Source organism: Scyliorhinus torazame, chromosome 25, assembly GCF_047496885.1.
Source record: "Scyliorhinus torazame isolate Kashiwa2021f chromosome 25, sScyTor2.1, whole genome shotgun sequence".
NCBI lineage: Eukaryota > Metazoa > Chordata > Chondrichthyes > Carcharhiniformes > Scyliorhinidae > Scyliorhinus > Scyliorhinus torazame.
The window spans coordinates 17,484,001-17,507,423 of NC_092731.1; the positions used below are offsets into that span (position 1 = coordinate 17,484,001).

The 23,423-nt window shown below is 45.7% G+C and overlaps 1 protein-coding gene across 1 annotated transcript in view; it reads right to left on the reverse strand.

The window, feature by feature from the left end:
* Positions 1-1,218: 1,218 nt before the first annotated feature.
* The window catches only part of LOC140402374 (striatin-3-like), a 59,069-nt gene continuing 36,864 nt past the window's right edge, over positions 1,219-23,423 (reverse strand). The window contains exons 12-18 of the mRNA XM_072490113.1: positions 23,136-23,257; positions 22,089-22,256; positions 16,801-16,941; positions 15,262-15,360; positions 13,585-13,671; positions 10,000-10,206; positions 1,219-8,980 (exon numbers count right to left, since the gene is read on the reverse strand). Of these exons, the coding sequence (XP_072346214.1) occupies positions 10,037-10,206; positions 13,585-13,671; positions 15,262-15,360; positions 16,801-16,941; positions 22,089-22,256; positions 23,136-23,257 (787 nt within the window). The 3' untranslated portion in view covers positions 1,219-8,980; positions 10,000-10,036. The remainder of the gene's footprint in view (positions 8,981-9,999; positions 10,207-13,584; positions 13,672-15,261; positions 15,361-16,800; positions 16,942-22,088; positions 22,257-23,135; positions 23,258-23,423) is intronic.

A 23,423-nucleotide genomic window follows, 5' to 3' on the forward strand; every position in this document is an offset into this window, starting at 1 on the left:
GAAGTGAGGGCTTAAGTGGGTTGGTGCAGACCCGATGGGCCGAATGGCCTCCTTCTGCACTGTATGTTCTATGTCTCGCAATGAGATAAAAGAATCAGTTCATTTTTGTTCTTCTGGTTTAAGAGCGGGGAGGTTATGAGGGAACTGTATAAAACATTGGTTGAGCCACAGAGTATTGTGCGCAGTCCTGGAATCAACATTATAGGAGGGATGTGATAGCACTGGAAAGGGTGCAGAGGAGATCTATCAGCATGTCGCCTGGGCTGGAGAGTTTTAGTTATGAAGAGAGGTTGATGGACAGGGGTTGTTTTCCTTGAAGCAGAGGAGACTGAGTGGGGGCGGGGGAGACATGATTTGAGATGTATAAAATTACGAAGGGCATAGACAGACAGGAAGAAAGAAGCTTTTCCCCTTGGCAGAGGGATCAATGACCTGGGGTTATAGATTTAAGGGGTAAGAAGTTTAGAGGGAATGTGGTCGGAGTCTGGAACTCGCTACCTAAAAGGGTGGTGGAGGCAGAGCCCTCATAACATTTAAGAAGTGTTTAGATGCGCACTTGCAATGTCAAGGCAGACAAGGCTATGGGCCAAGTGCTGAAAAATGGGATTAGAATGTTAGGCGTATGTTTCTGACCAGCGCAGACACGACGGGCCATCCCTGTGCTGTAGACCTCTATGATTCTCGTGAGATCTTTTACAACCATCTGAACAAGTGGATCAGGCAGCTGGGTCCTTGTTTCACATCTCATCTGAAGGACTGCAAAGCAGCCTCCCCCTGACTGCACTATATATCAGGGTCGACGAGGCACTCAAATACAAGTTCCGCCGTGCTGCATTGCACCATTGTTGAAAGAATCCTGTTTCAGGATACCCTGCCAATTCTCTAATCACCCACTATTTCAAATATAGACAAATCTATCTATTATTAAAATCTTGTGTATGCATGTCCTTCCCGTTATGATTTTTGGTCACAGTTTTACGGCAACATTTAACAATGAGCCTAGATAAATATTTAGAACAGGTCACCTGTATGTAAACAGTTACCTGCAATTGTGTAGTTGCAGGGTCAGGCCAATAAATTGCTGTTCAGCACCACTGTTCAACTCGGTCACAATCATGTTTATGAAAGTTACATTGATCGACCAACAAAGGGCAACGGCAAGCCTACTTCGAGTGTTCGGGTCAAGTAGGAATGCAGTTGCGTTACTATGACAGACTCTATAGAAAACAAACACTTTATTTTCAGACATTTGCACGTACAGAACGTCACTGATTAATTAAGACAAAAGTAAAATAAATAGACATGGAAACAAGTGCCATAAAAAAAGAGTTACAGTAGTCTTTGATAAATACACAACTATTTGAGATAGTGAGATGTACAAAATATCACATATTTAAAATTTTACACAATATACAATTTGTTTGCAATAAATTCATAGGAGGGGCTGGGGGGGGGGGGGGGGGGGAAGATTTTAAAGATAAGGGATTGTGAGTTTAACCCCGTCCCACTGAGAACTTGCAAATGAGACCCCAGTCACGCACTTTCCAAAGTCTTGCATTGATTTATTTTTAAGAACTGCATATGTAACCAGACATTTTTCAGAATTAGTTCGCTCATTGTCGGCAGTGATGTAGATAGGGCTCAGGCGCTATTGTATCTTTTGGGAAGAAGCGGGGAGGGAGGCGGAATCATTTGGTGGGAAGGGGTTAAGAAGCCTACTGGCTTCCAAAGTGTGACCCAGGAAACTATTCCTGCAACAACAACAACAAAAAAAAAAAAAAATCATGGAACAACCAACCTGTAACCATTGGAGGAAAGGAGAATTAAACCTTTCTCCCAATTTTAAGTGGGAATCTCTCACTTTTTGTTTGAGAAGCGGGAAGGGTTTTCTAGCTTTACCTACCCAAATAATGATATCCTATCTTGGTCAAAGCAAGACATTATCCTAAGGCCAGGACATCAATTTAGGAAGGAAGGTAACATGTGGAGAAATATGACAGTTGTCCCCTTGTATGATTTCCCATTAGACAGTTAAACATTGGCAAAGAATTGGACTGATCTACTACCTGCCTCTTTCAATGGGAGCCACAATAAAAATTACTCCAAGTTACTTGCATCAACAAGATTTTGGACAGCAGCAAATTAGAAGGCACATATCCGATACCAACCTCTGGACAAAGTTCCACATTCATGCTGACCACCATCTACTTCATAAGGGAACATTGGCCAAAATCACAACACATTCAGGAGGCCAGCAGGGCTCATTAGATGTACCAGGATCCTTAGTACCGACTTATTACCAAGAAATACAGCAGGAAAGCCGTTTTGAGATTTGTTTATGCTGCAAGCAGCTGACTGCAGCCAAGTGCTCCACTATTGACTGCGCACCTGACTGTAAGAAAACAGGACATGCAGTAAACCAACCATGCACTGATGATCCACAAAAATGTGGTCAGTGATCAGCTGGCTGGCTGAAACAGTTGAGTGTTTCACAGGAGGCAATCTAGGGTGGGGGGGCAGACTAGCACGCCTCTTGTGGTCGCCTGCACATTCAGGTCGAAATAGGATATTGAATGTTTTTAAAAAAGGAGGGGAAGGGCAAATGGAGAGGCGGAGGAGAATCGCACTTACAGCAACAACAACAAAAATTGTACGGTAAAAGAGCCTTTCGAAAACAGGGGCACTCCAGAGTGTGCACGTTCAGATTCACACACACTAGTCTTGTGTCTCGGGTCTCCTTTTTCCAAAATGTAACCTTTCTGAACTTGAGAACTCATCACTCGTGAAGGTGCGTCCAGTGGGCAGCACAGTGGGTTAGCCCTGCTGCCCCACGGCGCTGAGGTACCGGGTTCGATCCCGGCTCTGGGTCACTGTCCGTGTGGAGTTTGCACATTCTCCCCGTGCTTGCGTGGGTTTCGCCCCCACAACCCAAAGATGCGCAGGATAGGTGAATTGGCCACGCTAAATTGCCCCTTGATTGGGAAAAAATTAATTGGGTACTCTAAATTAAAAGAAAAAAATCAAGGTGCGTCATGAAGAAAGTTAATGATTTCTGCCTTTATGTTAGTTTGGGGGGGGGTGGGGGGGAAGAGAAATTCGGAGGACTACGAATAGTTACCAATTGATTCCCCTTGTTCCTTTTTCAATGATTTATGATGACCACCCTCTGTTTCATTATCACACCCGGGGTCCACCTGAACTGACACCAAGGAGGAAACGGGTGCAAGACATCAAAGAAGGAAACATAAACAATCAGGAGTAAAAATATTAAATATGAAACCATAAACTTGTATTTAAGTGGCCAATGTTTCATGCCTACTATAAAATCCCAACGCGTTCTTGAACGTCCTGCTTGCAAGCAAAAGAAATTAGTCACCAAAGATTCTGGAGTCAAATGTCTCTGGTTATTGACAAAGTTAACCTAATTCTACAAAACCCAACTGATAGTGCCAAACTCGCACGTGATTTTTTTTTTTGAACATTAAAAGTAACCCTTTTGCAGTGTGACCCTCACAAATACAGATTTGTATGAAGGCCACACTCTCAAGATTGCTCCAGGTAGCATTCTGTTCTCTGCAGACTTGAGCTGGCCTGCCAGCTTCATAGAATTTAGTCATAGAATTTACAGTGCAGAAGGAGGCCATTCGGCCCATCGAGTCTGCACCGGCTCTTGGAAAGAGCACCCTACCCAAGGTCAACACCTCCACCCTACCCCCATAACCCAGTAACTCCACCCAACACTAAGGGCAATTTTGGACACTAAGGGCAATTTTATCATGGCCAATCCACCTAACCTGCACATCTTTGGACTGTGGGAGGAAACTGGAGCACCCGGAGGAAACCCACGCAGACACGAGGAGAATGTGCAGACTCCGCACAGACAGTGACCCAAGCCAGAATCGAACCTGGGACCCTGGAGCTGTGAAGCAATTGTGCTATCCACAATGCTTGCGTGCTATTTATTAAACAATCATGTTTGCACAAACTGCTGGGGAGGGTACGTTCAGGAATCTTGTCGACAGGGATTCAACAGGTAGAAGATTCGCACAGGAACGGGACTCGAGACAGAAGACCTCTGACTGGGAAACGCACCTATACAGCCGGGATGCCCAACGAGGTTTAGACAATGCAGCCTCATTTCTCCCTTGCTGGTTTGGATTTGTGGGTCTGGAGGCTTGGGAAAAGGTTGCTTCCAGCGCCAAACCCGAAATCAGAATATCAAGCTGCCAGTAGCAGCAGCTTCAGACCGGTGGGAAAAAGGATTTAAACTTTCTCTTTGGCCCCCAAGTTTCCAACAGATACACCTACCCATGGAGACAAAAACGTTGGGGCAGTCGCACTGAACAGAATGTAGTTCTGCATTCCATAGAACAGTTATGGTTCCTTTTTACAATATAAAGGAATTGAAAATATATATCATGCCATTCGGCCCATCGAGTCTGCACCAACCCTCCGATACAGCACCCTACCTAGGCCCACTCCCCTGCATATATATCTATATAAAATCATTGTCAAAGCCTTTGCTGGAACTGTATTTGTTATGGAGGTTTTGCTTCCTAAATTGCTACACAGCTCGGTTATATTTGTAGTAAATGTTAGTCCTGGAACGAACAGTGGTCAACGTCACCTCGAGGCATTTTGTTCACATTTATGTAAGAATTTAAACATTTTGCTCAGCTCACAATATAATAAAAATACTTTAATTCTTCACAGCTCTAGAATACTCCCTTGAAGGATATACATATGTGACTGTCGTAAGCCATTCTGTATCTCCAAGTGATCTGCAGGCAAGGAGAGAGGTGCACAAAACAGCAAGAGTAATACCACCAAATTCACCTGGAAACCACACAAATGCTCTCTCCAACACAAGTCGATAGTCTCCGATTTCCCCCATCTCTCTCTCTCAGATGGAGAGATCCTGAGAGGATTGGACTCAAAAGGCATTCCTGATCTGTATGGCTCATCACATCAAGCAAGTGTGTTTTCCCACTGAAGCACACGAGGGTGAAAATATCCTTCAATTTTACAAGCTATTGCTAAGCTAGCAGAAAAAAAACCTTTCAGAAGCAAAATATACCTTGTCCAAGGTTGTCGATTTAGCGGGAAAAGGAGTAAGCACTGGTGAGCTTAATAGCTATCAGTCGCAGTTTTGTCCAATTTCCTTTCCCCTGCCTAGCGCCGAGACCATCGGCAGCATTCCAACTCCCGGCCCAACTGAGAACTGTCCAACACTCTGCTTCCTGGGGATTGGAATGAGGACATGCCTGGTCTGCACAGCACAGCTACTCACGGAGATGTTGATGGAACACAAAGAATTATTTAAAAATAACTGCTGGATGTGAACCTACCAACAATACTGTCGAAAGCAAGGAGCATTTAAAGTATCTATGACAGGATGCCTCTTGGTGCTACTGTCCCCTGTGTATTTACACTCCATACTGTATTCACTTTTAAACATTATTGGCTAGTTTTATTTAGAAAACACTTGACTTTTGTATTGACTAATTAAATGGATTACCATTCTGTAATTTGAATGTATGGTGCAGAATTAAGAGTTTACTGTAACATCGGTCTCCTGGTGAATAATCTGTACGTGATCAAAAATGCATGAAGATGGGATTCCTTTGCCAATGTTTATCCAGTGCAGTTCAAAGAAAAAATATATTAACTTCCCTTTTTCTTCCTCTTCTGAAGGCGACGCGCTCACGTTGAGGTACGAATTCCACTAGCAGCTGTCCAGCACTTCACCCGGGGGCAAGTCTGGATGGTGAGTGTTGGCAGGTTGTTGCACTGTGGGAAAAGCATTAGGATTAACACCAAACCGGACTTGACCCAGGCACCCTTCAGCCCAAGTTCCAACAAGGTCACCCAACAGTGATCAGGAGCAGCATATTGTGCTGGTGTATCCCGTCCTTAGCTCAAGGTCAGAGACCCGCTGTCCTGTCTTAGCTGAGGATAACTAACTCAGCGCAGAACACAGCCGATATGGGAGATCCTTCTAGGTTCACAACAGGGCGGACACAAGGAACGGGCTCCGAGAGAAGGTGGTCAATCAACACCCTTAAAAGGGAGCAGAGATGATTCTCTGTTGGGTAGGAGCAGGTGAGCAATATAGAGCTGGTAACACAGCTTAATTTCCTCCCACCCACCTAATGGAAGTGAACTTAGTGCTCCTTCACTAGGAAATCAGCAGGTGATGGATGGGATTTGTGGGGGGTGGTGCAGGCAGGTGATTCCCAAGGTGAAATAATGATATAATTCCTAGATACGGCAAGCTTGATAGCCCAAGAATTTTTTTCTTACTCTCAAAGTTCTTGTGTGTGGTGCAGCACCATATCACGCAGTGAATTTGCCAACCAGGTTAGCCAGGAAGGCACTTGTCCCTGTTATAATTTTAAATACTTCACTTTAAACCAGCACGTTTAAGCAAAAGAGGCAAACCGATCAATCCAAGGGCACAGCAGAGATATACTGACAGGGATAACGGCTTACTGCATTTCACCTGCATTATGGGAGAATGTCAGAAATAGATTTTCGATTTCTCTGGCGTTGATACTCACGAGACCATCGCAGCATCCCTCCCGCTACGCACATTACTCAATGTATTAGTGAATATCAGGATGGGTACACTGGCACAGGATGAGCTCTCCGGGATGAGCACCCCCTCCACACACCAGATTTCTCCCCAAATACTGTTCCCTTCAATAATTATTGTAGCTCTGGCAATACTTTCACCCTAGAACGAAAAGCAGAAGGGGGAGAATTTCTACAGGATGCTGCTGACCATCCACCATAATTTTGGCTAGACCTCCCAGTGAAGCGTCACTTATAACCTTACTCTAGAGGTTCCGTTGAGCATCACAGGTATGGCAGATTGGGAGAATGCCGCTGAAAATTGCAGGCGATTGGTGTTTTGATAACGCTAGTCTCTAGACAGGTGTGGAATGTTCTGGAATCCCTGCACTTGTGCTCTAATTTTATTTATATATAGCATTTATAGATGGACAGCATTTCAAAGGATGTGATGGGAAAGGAAAGGGCCCTTTGTCTTTCTGAAAAGGTTGGGCCTATGCTCCCAGGATCCAGAGTACCACTGCCTTCACTTGTCCAATCTTCTCCCCCCTTTGCTCGAGGAAGGCTGTGGGACCAGCTCGCCACCGAGCACAACCCCGACCTCGTCCAGTGTCCACATGCACACACCTTCCAAAGAGGGGCCAGTAGACAAGAGAGGCTTAAACCGCGGCTGATATTCCCACACTCTAATCTTGAGGCCAACAGTGACAGCTAACTTAGAACTGATTGAACTTGGGACCTTCTAGCTTCACCTGGCTCAGTTGGAGGCCACGATCGAGCCAATAACAAGGGTCACTTGCAGTCATACAATATGAATTGTACTTTAGCCTCCTACATGATAAAAGGTGTATTTTTCATCCCCAGTGCTAGGATTTACACACTGGGGTGACCAGTCGAGCATTTGAACATGAATATAAGTCGATCCTGCAGTATTAAGCTTAAGGATAGGATAGCCTGCAGTGACCGCCACAGCAAGTCCCAAGACAGATTCCAAAAAAAATCATAAATTGATGAAATCTCCCCTTTTACCTCGTCTTTTCAAGCTACTAAAATAACTCCATATTGCCCTTTCCAAGAAGATGTCCCGTCTCCCTAGATAAGGATCAGATGATCGCTGAAGGAATATTTTGTACAAACAAAGCTCCCAAACTGGCTACCATCTGTTGTGGTAACCAGCATAATTCCGATAAAGGGAAATATGTGACACTCTCATTCCCAGTTCCCAGCAGCGATTACAACCTGGGCCATGTGGACCAGAAAGATCCCAGGTTTGATTCCTCAAAATGCCTAACCAACACAAAGCAGTAATCAACCTGCCAACGAAACCGTGAACTCTACAAAAGTCGGGGCGAGAGAGAGGAGAGTGTGTCATGGTCAAACTGTACGGTGCTGTTGTCAGATCAAGGCAAACGATTAAGTGAGGAGCAATGAGGCTGTTCCCTCATGTCAATGGTCTGAGCATTGAGGTGACACTGGAGAAACGTGGGCTTTTCCATCTCGAAAGGGAGGCAGCAAGATAGATAATCCCCAGAAGATAATAACCTCCAGAAGATAATAACCCCCAGAAGATAATAACCTCCAGAAGATAATAACCCCCAGAAGATAATGAACGGTGCGGAAAATGGTTAATCGGGAAAACCACTTTAAATTAAATTGTCCAGAATGGGAGACAGGGGTGTTTGTGTAATAATCCAATGGGGTAGATTTCATAAGAGTACATTCAACACCGTCGGGCGAAGTGATCCTCAGATTATATGGGGAGAGGTGGTGGCAGGCCACCCCGAACTAAACGTTACTACATTCGTATTCTTTCAAGCCCAAGTTGGGGAACCTTGGTCCGCTTGTGCGTGTGCCCCTTCTCCCCACCCATTGCTGTATTATTGGGGGAGGAAGAGGACTAAAAGAAGGGTTATGAACTCTGATCCCTGTTATATGTGCCTGCTGCTGTATTCTATGTTAATGCTAAACTGGGACAAGATGGATAACTAGCCAGGGCAAGAAAACATAACCACGTCGATAGCAGGCTGTATTAAAAGAAGTAGTCCAATCATTGGACTCGCTCTTGCACTTTTATACGGCTTGACCTGCACCTCTGCTATTTCTCCGACTTATTTCACACAGCTCACGATCGGGTAACTATACAAAATTTACCAAATCATTCCTTTTAAAAGTTTAAAACATATACACAATGTGTAGAAAGTTTGGTGAACGCAAGCCCCTGAAAAGGTTTACACGCAAACCCGGAGCTTCGCTACGAAAGGTGTGGAAGGGAAGCACAACCCAGGGCTGCGAGTCCAGGGTTCTGAACTTCATGGTTGGCTGGCAAAGTCATCTTCATTCACTGATTCAAAGGCAACCATTCTGGGAGGAACGTGGGATCAACCCTTATAGATGAGCAGATACCAGTCTGTGAAACGAAGAGAAAAAGGGAATGAAACGCAAATTAAGGGGAAAGATTAACCAGACAGATATTTTCATTTAAACCTCTAAACGCAAGTGGTATTTTTGCAGGGGCACACATAAGAACACATTTATCTTTGCATTCGACCACCAGGTGGCAGAAGTGAGCTTTTCAAACAACTTTGGTTACAGGTTTTTTAAAAAACCTACAATTTCCCTGCTTCTTGCATCAGCATTTGTAATGCTTGGACATGGCCTCTGGATCTTCCTAGGAGCTTCGCTAGTTAAACCATGTAATTAAATACGATGAACACACATTCCATCTTTCGCTTATCAACAATCTAAAAGCCCTGCACTACTTGCCAAATGAAAAAAGTCACAGAATCATAGAATTTACAGTGCAGGAGGGCATTTGGCAAGAGCGTTTTTTTGGGACACTAAGGGTAATTGAGCATGGACAATCCACCTAACCTGCACACCTTTGGACTGTGGGAGGAAACCGGAGCACCCGGAGGAAACCCACGCAGACACGGGGAGAACGTGCAGACTCCGCACAGACAGTGACCCAAGCCGGGAATCGAACCTGGGACCCTGGAGTTGTGAAGCAACAGTGTTAACCATTGTACTACCGTGCCGCCCAAGGGGAGAGCGTGCAAACTCCACACAGACAGTCACCCGAGGCCAGAATCGAACCCGGGTTCCTGGTGCTGAGAAACAGCAGTGTTAACCACCATGCCACACTTTTACACAAATTCTCTATACCATTGGACCCAAACAATAATCCCTCAAAATGCTTTTTTGATGTGCACAACGTATTTATTTCAATGTGCAGTACATTTAATTTTTTTTGGGGGGGTATTGAAAAGGGACAGTTTGCAAGCGCCCTACACGGTACCTTCATGATTGCTGTGTGTTCATGGCAGTTGGCAGCCTGGAGGGATGATCGCGCCTGACCTCCCTCCTCCACCATAGTAGACAGAACATTAAAAATTGCTTCCATGTTACATTTGCACTGCTGAAGCTCACCTGCTCAGAGGAATGAGAGCGGGAAGGTGATGCTGTGTCATACAAACACCTTAGCGAGGGCATCTGCTCCTGCACTGGCAATGTAGGCTTTGGTCGGGTGAAAGGTGACATCATGGATAGCCTCATCATACTTCTTCCGGTGCGCTGTGATTTCCTGAACGCAGGTCTTGTTGTCCAGGTTCCAGAGTCGGATGGAGCAGTCATGACCTGTTCAATTAGGTACACCCAGGAATTTAAAATTTGCACAATTTGCACAGGAAACCAAAAGAAAGATTGTGCGCTTTTATACAAACGTCATTCCCGCAGGACATCCCAAATTGCTTCATAGCCAATGAGGCGCAGTCACTGTTGCTATGCAGGCAATTACGAAAGTCAATGCTCACACAGCACCATTCTGCAAACAGCAATGGGATAAATGACCAGTTAAGCTACCTCCCGGTGCATAAGAAATGGGAGCAGTAACCCATTCAGTAAAATCGTGGCAGGTTTGCTACCCCTGTTCCACTTCATCTGTGGAATTCCCTGCCCAGTGAAGCAGTTGAGGCTACCTCGTTGAATGTTTTTAAGGCAAAGATAGATAGATTTTTGAACAGTAAAGGAATTAAGGGTTTATGGCGAGCGGGCGGGTAAGCGGAGCTGAGTCCACAAAAACATCAGCCATGATCTTATTGGATGCGGAGCAGGCTCGAGGGGCCAGATGGCCTACTCTGGCTCCTGGTTCTTATGTTCTTTCCCACCCTAACCCTACAAACATTTCTCAATCTCAGTCTTAAATCTATTCAACAACTCAGCATCCAGAACTTTCAGCAACAGAGAATTCCAAAGATTCACAACCCTTTGAATGAAGACATTTCTCGTCTTCTCAATCCCAAATGGCCGATACCTTGAACGGAAACTATAACCCTTCTTTGTAGACTCTCTAGCACTGATTGCCTGACTCTAAAGCACGGGTACAAGTCCACATAGATCAAGCTGATACAGAGTCTTCACTGAATATTACTATGACTCTGTTGCGCCCTTCACAAGACTATTTTAATAAGTTTTCCCACCCTTCAATTCAGATCATGTAACAGAAAACACAGGCAGGAAGCTTGCCCATTAATTGTACAAAACAGGTTGGACATTAAAGCCTGTTATGGGCCAGGGTTTAGAGAACCTCAAATTGTATCATGGAGTTCACCTGACCCACAACTTTTAATAGATTGTGGTTATGGGGTGCACACGGCCCTACCTTACAGGTGTAGTCCAACAGAGTACATTTAAATTAAAACAGTGATTATTTATGAAACCAGTTAACACTTTATAAACCCACAATAAACATCCTAACAACTATCAACACCAATAAATCCCCCAAAGAATACAGTACTCTACAAGTAACTCTTAATCTTTCCTTGCAACATCCATAAGACAAAAAAACTACTTTTTGATTATAGATTATAGAATTTACAGTGCAGAAGGAGGCCATTCGGCCCATCGAGTCTGCACCGGTTCTTGGAAAGAGCACCCTACCCAAGGTCCACACCTCCACCCTATCCCCATAACCCAGTAGCCCCACCCAACCCGGAGGGCAATTTTGGACACTAAGGGCAATTTATCATGGCCAATCCACCTAACCTGCACATCTTTGGACAGAAAGACATCGGGTTTAACTTCTCTACAGAAACAGGTATTATTGTTAAATCACAAAGCATCAGAAGACAGTCTTTAGATTGCAGAGAGAGTGACTAGTACACCTTCTTGCTGTGACTGCAGCTTTCCAGCTCTCAAAACTAAACTAAAACACACCCTGTAGCAAACAGTCCAAAGCAGACAGACACCCCAGCTCCACCCACTCTCTGACATCACTGCAGCCATTTCTTAAAGGTACATCCACTACAGCTATTTTATAAACACCCATTTCTTAAAGGTACTCTCACATGACAAGCCCCTTGTCCCATATTTTCAAAAGAAGTTGGGATGCTTCAGCTTTGCACCTCTCCCAGATTCCTCTTTCACTTCCATTCTATTAATAGAATTGGAGAAGATTCAGCAGCAACAATCAGCAAGGTACCAGTCTGTGCCATAGTAATTTGAAATGCCAATGCACCACGTTTCTTCAATTCTATCCTGGTTTATTTTTCCTGATCCACTCTTCAAGGCTCACTCTTGCCGAGGCACAGCCCAACAATTCTCAGCGGTCATTCTTCATGGCTGGAGTCTGGACAATGAATGCAGGGGATCACAGAGAAGCCAGATCCTATCTTTGTGCTGCAGCCTTGTATTTTCTAACACAGTTGTTCAATAGGGATCAGGAGAAGGAATACTGTCTTCTCCTCTCCATCCCAGAGAGATGGGCCCCACCGCAGTGCTGCAGCTGTGACTAAAGCTAGTCAATTCAATGCGGATTGGGGACAGAGCGTGTGATCTCTCTGGGTTCACCGCTAACCACTGGGGGGAGCTCTGAGCTGCTTCTCCCTTTCAGGACTTCTGGTCCCTATTCAGTGCTTGCTCCCCCTTAGATACATAATAATAATAATCGCTTATTGTCACGAGTAGGCTTCAATGAAGTTACTGTGAAAGGCCCCTAGTCGCCAAATTCCGGCGCCTGTTTGGGGAGGCTGGTACGGGAATTGAACCCATGCTGCGGGCCTTGTTCTGCTTTACAAGCAAATGTTTAGCCCACTGTGCTAAACCAGCCCTAGATACGTAATTAGAAGATATGAGCAGGAGGCCTTTTGGCCCTTCAAGCCCGCCCCGCCATTTATCACGATCATGGCTGATCATCCAACTCAATAGCCTAATCCTGCTTTCTCCCCATAGCCTTTGATCCCATTCGCTCCAAGGGATATATCCAGCCGCCTCGTGAATATATTCAAAGTTGTGCATCAACTACTTCCTGTGGCTATGAATCCCACAGGCTCACCACTCTTCTACCAAGATGGAATGAGATGCAGGGAAGCATTGTCATTCTGCCATCGTGTGCTGCATCACCAGCGGTTTTCTTCCATCGATTTCCAATGTAACCAGGTAGTGAGTGCAGGTAAACAGCCATCACTAATGAAGCAAAAACTAGTGTAGGTCTAGCTGTCTCAGATAGCCAGCCATATATCCTACCAAAAGTGCGACCTGAAGAAATAATAGGATGGTGATGCCCAAGAATAGCGTGTGCATACAAAACAAATTTGGCTATTAATTCTCTGCAGCCTGTCTTTAGGCACCAGATGCCATTTTAGATGTCCCTCTATCTCAAACCAATGTCTCCAATTCAGCACCTTCCTGCTTAATTTGGCAGAGTGAATAACTCAAAGCAGCATCAGTCTCCACTTTTCTTGTACACCAAGTCTCATTGTTGGACCATGCTGTATGTATACTGGATGTTGGCATTTCCTTACATTACAACAGGAACACACTTCAAAAGAAATATAATTTATTGGGATGCCCTGAAAGAAGTCATCATGGAAGATGGTTTATAAATTAAGGTTTTTGTTCCTAAAAGTTTCTTTTTTCCCCCCTAAAGCTGTGGAATATAACACAACTAACAATCGTCAGGCAATAACAGTTATTCATGATTTTTTTTAAAAAGGAGCTCCTTTAAGTGGTACTTACTTCCTGACATTAGGAAAATACCATTTGGATCTACAGCAAGAGAGGTGACTGCGTCCAGGTGAGCAACCATTGAATGTATCATTTTTCCTAAAAGAAATGGATTAAAGAACATCACAGGAAAATATCACAACCATCCAGCTGATTAGTATTCACGTCCTTCATCTTCTGTCCACCCCATCTATTCTCCGTGTCCACTTAGATCATAGAATCCCCACAACGCAGGAGGCCATTCAGCCCATCGAGTCAGCACTGCCCCGGGAAAGCATCCTACCCATGTCCACTCCCTCGTCCTATCCCTGTAACCCCATAACCTAACCTGCACACCCCTGGACACTAAAGGGCAATTGAGCATGTCCAATCCACCTAACACGCACATCTTTTGGACTTTGGGAAGAAACCGGAGCACCCGGAGGAAACCCACGTAGATACGGGGAGAACGTACAAACTCCACACAGACAGTCATCCGAGGCTGGAATTGAACCCGGGCCCATGGCGTTGTGAGGCAGCAGTGCTGACCACTGTGCCACTTTGTTCATTTGATTTGTCTTCTTCCTTTCCCAACTCTCAAAGGCATTGACCTATATATAGTTTGAATGGATGTCTAGTTTCACAGACATCACCTGATACTTCTCCCAATGTTTAAAAATTGGGCCAAAGTAAACTTGCAGCTCATGAAGCGAACCTGGCAAAATGTAAATAATGCAATTCTTGGGTGGTATGGTGGCACAGTGGTTAACACTGCTGCCTCGCAGCTCCAGGGACCCGGGTTCAATCCTGGCCTCAGGTGACTGTGTGGCGTTTGCATGTTCTCGCTGTGACTGTGGGTTTCCTCCAGGTGCTCCAGTTTCCTCCCAAAGGTCTGCAGGTTAGGGGAATGGGCCATGCTAAATTTGTGTCCAAAGATATGCAGGTTAGATGGGGATAGTGCGGGAGAGTGGACTGAGATAGGGTGCTCTTGGTCGGGTCAGTATAGGCTCAATAGGCTAAAAGGCCTCCTTCTGCACTGTAGGGATTTTCTTTTATTTTAAAGAACCCAATTGTCTTTTTTCTAAATACAGGGCAATTTAGCGTGCCCAATCCACCTGCCCTGCACATCCTTGGGTTGTGGGGGTGAAACCCACGCAGACATGGGGAGAATGTGCAAACTCCACACGGACAGTGACCTGGGGCCGGGATAGAACCCGGGTCCTTGGCGCTGTGAGGCCACTGTAGAGATTCTGTGGATTTTCATCAAAATCATGCTAGGGCAAGGGATGGGTATCCACAAAAAGAATAAACTCCTCGATCCAGATACTCAAACTCTTGAGCCATTCAAGAGATAGTTGAATACTGAGAAGGAAGGGGAGCTGTAGGACGGTTGTACTGGAGGATGAGCTAAAAGCTCCGTTTGGTCACTTTACACTGGTGAATATCACACACAATACCCTGCTACATTTGGCCCTTGACTAGACCAGTCAATAGAAATGTCACAGCCTATGTTCAAATATATGGTTTTTAAGCATTGTTCATTCCCCCATGTCCTGCTAAGTCACCCCACTCTGAACGCTTCCCATCTCAATCACCGTATCTGATCATAGGTTGCAAATTGCATTGTTCTGAACAATTTACTAAGCTCTGGCCTTAGTCACCACATCTAAAACCTCCTAAGAAACCAACGGATGAAAGTTTTCCTTTTACCTGTCTTGTTGTCGAAGAACCGAATACACCTGTCGTCATGTGCGGTGATGGTGACGGGCAGCTTGGGGTGGCTGACAACCCGATTGATCTGATTAGCAACTAAAAGAGACAGAAAAGAGACAGAAAAGGAGAGAGGAGGGAAGAGAAGAGAGAAGAGAAAAGAAGAGAAGAGAGAGAGAGAGAGAAATAATTAAATTACTCTAACCAGATTTTCAAAATTACTCCTTCACTAAATTAACTGGGATCAAGCAAAGACAGTGGTAAAATCCAATTCTACGATTCAAAGTTTAATATAGTTTGGGGGAAATGTCCACTTTCTTTCATTACAGCACACCAACAGGCCATTCAGCACGATTGGTCCATGCTGGCCTTTATGTTTCTCACAAGTGTCCTTCCCTTTTTCATCTTAACACCATCAGTGACTCTTTCTGTTCCTTTCTCTCTCAGGCGTCCGTTTTGTTTCTGTTTAAATACTTCCACCACTCCCTGTGGTAGCAAGTTCCACATTCTAAGCATTCTTAGTAATTCTCCTGAGTTTCCTACAGATCTATCTTTATACTAATAGCCTGCGGTTCTTGGGCGGGATCTTCTGCACCCCTCCACCGCGGCATGTTTTGCGGGAGCTGGCATAAAGGCCAGCGGTAGGATCTTCCGTCCCCACCGCTGTCAACTGGGTCTCCCATTGTCCGCACCCTCCACCGCTGGGGAATTTGTGGCGGGGGGTTGCTGCCGGTGGGACCAGGAGATCCTGCTGGCGAGAATGGCTGGAAAATTGCACCCCTCGCCTCCTCCACCAAGTGGAAACATCTTTCCCACATCGAGCATAACAAGACCTTTCATAATCTTGAAGGCCCATCAGGTCACCCTTCCGTCTTCTCATTTCCAGGGAAATTAGCCCCAACCGGATCAACAATCCCTAATAGGTATAACCTCTTAGTTTGGTAAATTGCTAGTAAATCTCTTTTTTCCCCACCTTCGCCATTTTGCTTCTATGTTTGTTTTATACCAAGCTCCTCCGATTACTTCAAAACATCGGGCATTTCCTCTGTAATTAAGTCACAGCAATATGCGACTCCAAAAGACACAGGGCGGGTTCCTCCGTCCCGCCGCACCACCCTTAGCCGGCTGGTCAATGGGGTTTCCCATTGTGGGGCAGCCCCACGCCGTCGGGAAACCCCCGGGGTTGCTGGCAAAACAGAGAATGCCGATGGCGGAGAATTCAGCCCACAATTTCTGGAAATGTTATTTATTTTCAGTGCATGGCTAATTTACAAAGCTTGCATGTCCCTCTGGTGTGGGTGAAGAAATCACATTCAATAGCGAGACAAAGGAGGTCCAAAGAAGGCCACCCTTGCTACATACGGCCTTATCGACTAGCTGTCGTGGCACCATTACATCCCACTCGTAAACATGCCAGCAAAATGGAAGCAGAGTGCTGTAAAGTTCGGAAACGCATGCAAAAACGAGCAAATAACTGCAAGAGATAGGGGTGGTTATGGGCCAACAGCTCCTCTCCGTTCACCCCGTCTGTCGACTTACCAGTGTCAGATGTTTTAGAATCCAGGGTCATTACTGGCTGCAACGTCTGCAGATCGTATATGACCACATCGCCGCCAGTGAAGGAAGCTACCGCATGAGCAGGATCGCTTGCAAAGGCAACAGAGGTAGGAATTCCATTTTCTGGAGAAGAGAATACAATCTGCACTTAGAAACCAACTAAAGTAAACTAACTCCATCAGTGTCTCTCACTATTTCTTTCTCCCTTGGGCATCTTATTTTGCTTACGCTTAAATACTTCAACCACTCCCTGTGGTAGCAAGCTCCACATTCTAAGCATTCTTACAGTAATTCTCCTGAATTTCCTCCAGATCTATTGGTGACTATCTTATACTTATGGCCTGTAGCTCTTTGGCAGGGTTTTCTGCATCCCCGAGGCAAAAAGTTAATAGTTAAGTTATACCTGTTACTGCATTGCACTTCCACCTTGCAGACTTGAAGGCACTACGGCAGATTATTGATATCCATTTTGATAACTAGCAGTATATTGGGCTGAGGTTTACAGAGGTAACTCAGAGGGCACCCCAGCCCTCTCACGTAAAATATAGTGCGATGACAATCTAACGTCATCCCACCAGCCCTCAAACTCAGAAACCCACCCACCTTCACAAAAGTCAATTCACAAGACATTCAGCTTGTTTAAAAAGCCAAAAGACGGCCCAATCCATTTTAAGGGAGGCAGACAGGATAAACTTTGGGGGCGAGTTGAGTTATACCTGGTGTGCAGGGGCCGAAAGAGGGCGCATGAAAAGGCCTCCAAGACAGGGTCCGCGGCTGCACGTGGCAGCAGAGTCTGCAGCTGAAGGGGCCGGTATTTGGTTGTTAGCAGTGTGTGACCAGCTGACAAAACAATTGAGAGAGTAAGAAGGCAGCGTATCCTGTTAAACTGGGGACCGGGAGTGACTTCCAGCTCATGGCTTAAACACCCTTTTCCTGCCAGTCACCCTGCCCTAGACCATCGATACGTCACAAGGTTCCACATACCGTTGTAATTAACCGGCATACGCGCCAGCCGGCCGCTAAGTGGCTGGTGGATGCTTGATTGACGACATGATGTAACCATGAGGAGACGAAGCACTTCCCTTTCTAAATCCTTAATCCCGCTGTTAAGCATAAATTTGGCCTTTATTGTTTAACAGCTAAATAGAAGCTCCCCTGAGTGCATCAGCCAGCCTTATTGTCAGAGTTAGCTAATCTGAGCTAAACCGTAGAATTGCCTCAGTTGGCCCATATATTAAAACAGAAAGGTGGCTGCTCTTGAACACTATCCAGTGACTATCCAGTGAGGGTTTCCGTTTTCTGGACCACTGGGAGCTCTTCCGGGGCAGGTGTGACCTGTATAAGATGGACGGGTTGCATCTAAACCGGAGAGGCATAAATATCCTGGCCGCGAGGTTTGCTAGTGTCACACGGGAGGGTTTAAACTAGTATGGCAGGGGGGTGGGTACGGGAGCAATAGGTCAGAAGGTGAGAGCATTGAGGGAGAACTAGGGAATAGGGACAGTGTGGCTCTGAGGCAGAGCAGACGGGGAAAAGTTGCTGAACACAGCGGGTCTGGTGGCCTGAAGTGCATATGTTTTAATGCAAGGAGCATTACGGGTAAGGCAGATGAACTTAAGAGCTTGGATTACTACTTGGAACTATGATGTTATTGCCATTACAGAGACCTGGTTGAGGGAAGGGCAGGATTGGCAGCTAAACGTTCCAGGATTTAGATGTTTCAGGCGGGATAGAGGGGGATGTAAAAGGGGAGGCGGAGTTGCGCTACTTGTTCGGGAGAATATCACAGCTATACTGCGAGAGGACACCTCAGAGGGCAGTGAGGCTATATGGGTAGAGATCAGGAATAAGAAGGGTGCAGTCACAATGTTGGGGGTATACTACAGGCCTCCCAACAGCCAGCGGGAGATAGAGGAGCAGATAGGTAGACAGATTTTGGAAAAGAGTAAAAACAACAGGGTTGTGGTGATGGGAGACTTCAACTTCCCCAATATTGACTGGGACTCACTTAGTGCCAGGGGCTTAGACGGGGCGGAGTTTGTAAGGAGCATCCAGGAGGGCTTCTTAAAACAATATGTAAACAGTCCAACTAGGGAAGGGGCAGTACTGGACCTGGTATTGGGGAATGAGCCCGGCCAGGTGGTAGATGTTTCAGTAGGGGAGCATTTCGGTAACAGTGACCACAATTCAGTAAGTTTTAAAGTACTGGTGGACAAGGATAAGAGTGGTCCGAGGATGAATGTGCTAAATTGGGGGAAGGCTAATTATGACAATATTAGGCGGGAACTGAAGAACATAGATTGGGGGCGGATGTTTGAGGGCAAATCAACATCTGACATGTGGGAGGCTTTCAAGTGTCAGTTGAAAGGAATACAGGACAGGCATGTTCCTGTGAGGAAGAAAGATAAATACGGCAATTTTCGGGAACCTTGGATGACGAGTGATATTGTAGGCCTCGTCAAAAAGAAAAAGGAGGCATTTGTCAGGGCTAAAAGGCTGGGAACAGACGAAGCCTGTGTGGCATATAAGGAAAGTAGGAAGGAACTTAAGCAAGGAGTCAGGAGGGCTAGAAGGGGTCATGAAAAGTCATTGGCAAATAGGGTTAAGGAAAATCCCAAGGCTTTTTACACGTACATAAAAAGCAAGAGGGTAGCCAGGGAAAGGGTTGGCCCACTGAAGGATAGGCAAGGGAATCTATGTGTGGAGCCAGAGGAAATGGGTGAGGTACTAAATGAATACTTTGCATCAGTATTCACCAAAGAGAAGGAATTGGTAGATGTTGAGTCTGGAGAAGGGGGTGTAGATAGCCTGGGTCACATTGTGATCCAAAAAGACGAGGTGTTGGGTGTCTTAAAAAATATTAAGGTAGATAAGTCCCCAGGGCCTGATGGGATCTACCCCAGAATACTGAAGGAGGCTGGAGAGGAAATTGCTGAGGCCTTGACAGAAATCTTTGGATCCTCGCTGTCTTCAGGGGATGTCCCGGAGGACTGGAGAATAGCCAATGTTGTTCCTCTGTTTAAGAAGGGTAGCAAGGATAATCCCGGGAACTACAGGCCGGTGAGCCTTACTTCAGTGGTAGGGAAATTACTGGAGAGAATTCTTCGAGACAGGATCTACTCCCATTTGGAAGCAAATGGACGTATTAGTGAGAGGCAGCACGGTTTTGTGAAGGGGAGGTCGTGTCTCACTAACTTGATAGAGTTTTTCGAGGAGGTCACTAAGATGATTGATGCAGGTAGGGCAGTAGATGTTGTCTATATGGACTTCAGTAAGGCCTTTGACAAGGTCCCTCATGGTAGACTAGTACAAAAGGTGAAGTCACACGGGATCAGGGGTGAACTGGCAAGGTGGATACAGAACTGGCTAGGCCATAGAAGGCAGAGGGTGGCAATGGAGGGATGCTTTTCTAATTGGAGGGCTGTGACCAGTGGTGTTCCACAGGGATCAGTGCTGGGACCTTTGCTCTTTGTAGTATATATAAATGATTTGGAGGAAAATGTAACTGGTCTGATTAGTAAGTTTGCAGACGACACAAAGGTTGGTGGAATTGCGGATAGCGATGAGGACTGTCTGAGGATACAGCAGGATTTAGATTGTCTGGAGACTTGGGCGGAGAGATGGCAGATGGAGTTTAATCCGGACAAATGTGAGGTAATGCATTTTGGAAGGGCTAATGCAGGTAGGGAATATACAGTGAATGGTAGAACCCTCAAGAGTATTGAAAGTCAAAGAGATCTAGGAGTACAGGTCCACAGGTCATGGAAAGGGGCAACACAGGTGGAGAAGGTAGTCAAGAAGGCATACGGCATGCTTGCCTTCATTGGCCGGGGCATTGAGTATAAGAATTGGCAAGTCATGTTGCAGCTGTATAGAACCTTAGTTAGGCCACACTTGGAGTATAGTGTTCAATTCTGGTCGCCACACTACCAGAAGGATGTGGAGGCTTTAGAGAGGGTGCAGAAGAGATTTACCAGAATGTTGCCTGGTATGGAGGGCATAAGCTATGAGGAGCGATTGAATAAACTCGGTTTGTTCTCTCTGGAACGAAGGAGGTTGAGGGGCGACCTGATAGAGGTATACAAAATTATGAGGGGCATAGACAGAGTGGATAGTCAGAGGCTTTTCCCCAGGGTAGAGGGGTCAATTACTAGGGGGCATAGGTTTAAGGTGAGAGGGGCAAGGTTTAGAGTAGATGTACGAGGCAAGTTTTTTACGCAGAGGGTAGTGGGTGCCTGGAATTCACTACCGGAGGAGGTAGTGGAAGCAGGGACGATAGGGACATTTAAGGGGCATCTTGACAAATATATGAATAGGATGGGAATAGAAGGATACGGACCCAGGAAGTGTAGAAGATTGTAGTTTAGTCGGGCAGTATGGTCGGCACGGGCTTGGAGGGCCGAAGGGCCTGTTCCTGTGCTGTACATTTCTTTGTTCTTTGTTGTTCTTTGACTGGAAAGTACACGTGTGTGCATGTGCCCATATCCGCATTGCCTTCGATATACTGGTGTTAAAAAGCCTGCAATTCTTTGTTTACTGTTCACAGGTGAAACAATTGGCTATTTTTGCTAAAGTCCCAGAAATGGCAGACTCAAAGGGACCAAGGTCCTAGTAGACAGTGTAGGGTAAAGGACTGTGGAGGGTAGAAGCCTGGAAATTACTCTATGGGATGAGGGTGACTTTGGCTAGGAAAGCGCTCGTTATCCTTCCCTAATTGCCTTGAGAAGGTGATGGGCGAGTCACCTTCTTAAACCGTTGCAGTCCACGTGTTGCAGGTACACCCACAGTGCTGCTAGGGAGGGAGTTACAGGATTTTGACCTGGCGACAGTGAAGGAACGGTGTTACAGTTCCAAGTCAACTGCGTAACTTGAGGTGGAGGTGCTCGCATGCATCTGCTGCCCTTGCCCTTCTCGGTGGGAGAGATCACAGTATTGAGAGGTGAAGTTGAAGGAGCCTTGGTGAGTTGCCGCAGCGTACACTGTGCATCAGCAGTGGAAGGAGTGAATGTTCAATGCCCATTTTAAGCACTATCTTGACATTTTATTTCCTCCCTGCTTGCTCTAGACCTGCTAATACATCTTTCACTAATACACCTCTTGACAGTCCTGCCTCTCTCCCTTTCTAGCGGATGGTCCACGACATCCCCAACAGAAGGTGTCTCCTTATTTCGACCTTCCATACCCCCCAGAAAAGGATAGGCTCACAACTCTACTCCCCTTCCTAATCATCCCTGGAGCACCATATGTTTTCCTGCAATGCCTCTACTCACCCTTATCTTTGTTGTATGTACCAACGCAGGCAGGATTTGCAGCCGCATCCCACAACCTAACAGTTCCATCTGCTGAACATGAAATCAGGCGGCTCTTTGGGATACTAAATGCAAGCCCCCAGACCGTATCCGTGTGGCCATTTAGTGTTCTGGACAGAATACTCTCATCTGTAAGAATAATAAATGGTTGATCTCTAATCACGATATAGTTTAGTCAGGACAGCAAATGCAGATTTAGCTGAAATTTTTTAAAAAGCAAAAGGAGGTCTTGCAGCACAAAGCCCTCGCCTCTGAGCCGGAAGCTCCGGGTTCAAGACCCCACTCCAGGACTTGATGGCCAAGGAAGGTGTGTTCATAACATGGCCAAACAGGTTGACTATCAATTTGCAAACTGTTCCAAAGCACACCAATGGCAGGCAGCGAGAGCGGGAGAGATTCCTCGTCAGCCCTGCGATGGAAAGAAATCGGGAGACTCTACCATCACTATCCATAGTTCTAGCCTACAACGTGCACATGAAAGTGTTTGATGCCACAGCAACTTGAGACTCCTTGGGGGGGCCAGGTGGTTCAGGTAGCTGCAACAACCAGTGTGGATCAAATTGGTGGCAACAGCACGCAACGAGATTCCCATTCCAGCCCTGGTGGATTTAAGAACTGTCTCCTTACCCTAAGCAAGGTGGAGATTGTGACACCGTGGGTCAGACCCGCGTCTGGGCAGAGAATTCAGGAAGGAAGGAAAAAGTGAAAGGAGTCAAATACGTTAAATGTTCAGGGAAACCAAAATCCATGGAAGCACAATCAAGACTGTGCAAGAACTTAGCCCCCAAGAACAAAAGTTAGCACACTTAAGAGAGAAGGATAAAAAGGGAAAACAGACAGAAGAAACTAACTAAATAAATAACTGAAATCAAATGAATGTTGATATTCATAAATTATTCAAACATCACTCCATTACTGATGAAATTAATTGCTATCTGCCAACCATTGTACAGGAAACCAGGAGATCTTATCTATATACTATTGTAATAAACCCTACTTAGCACATACCGTAAGTGTCGTACGGGTCAGTGTTCAAACTTGGAATATTCCAACAGCAAATTGTGCCATCAAGCCCTCCACTGAAGCATTGATCCCCGTTAGAACTAACCGCTAACGATAACACTGGGTCTCTGTAACACCAGGAGACGTAGAGATTTAAAAAAAGAGCCATGTACAGTAAAAATGATTCGACAATCAAGTATTAACAGATCTCTATAACATTAGCAATTCAGCAAAGTTCAGTAATCGTCCTCTGTCCTCAAAGTGCTGACCCATGCTGGAGTACAGCCACATGGG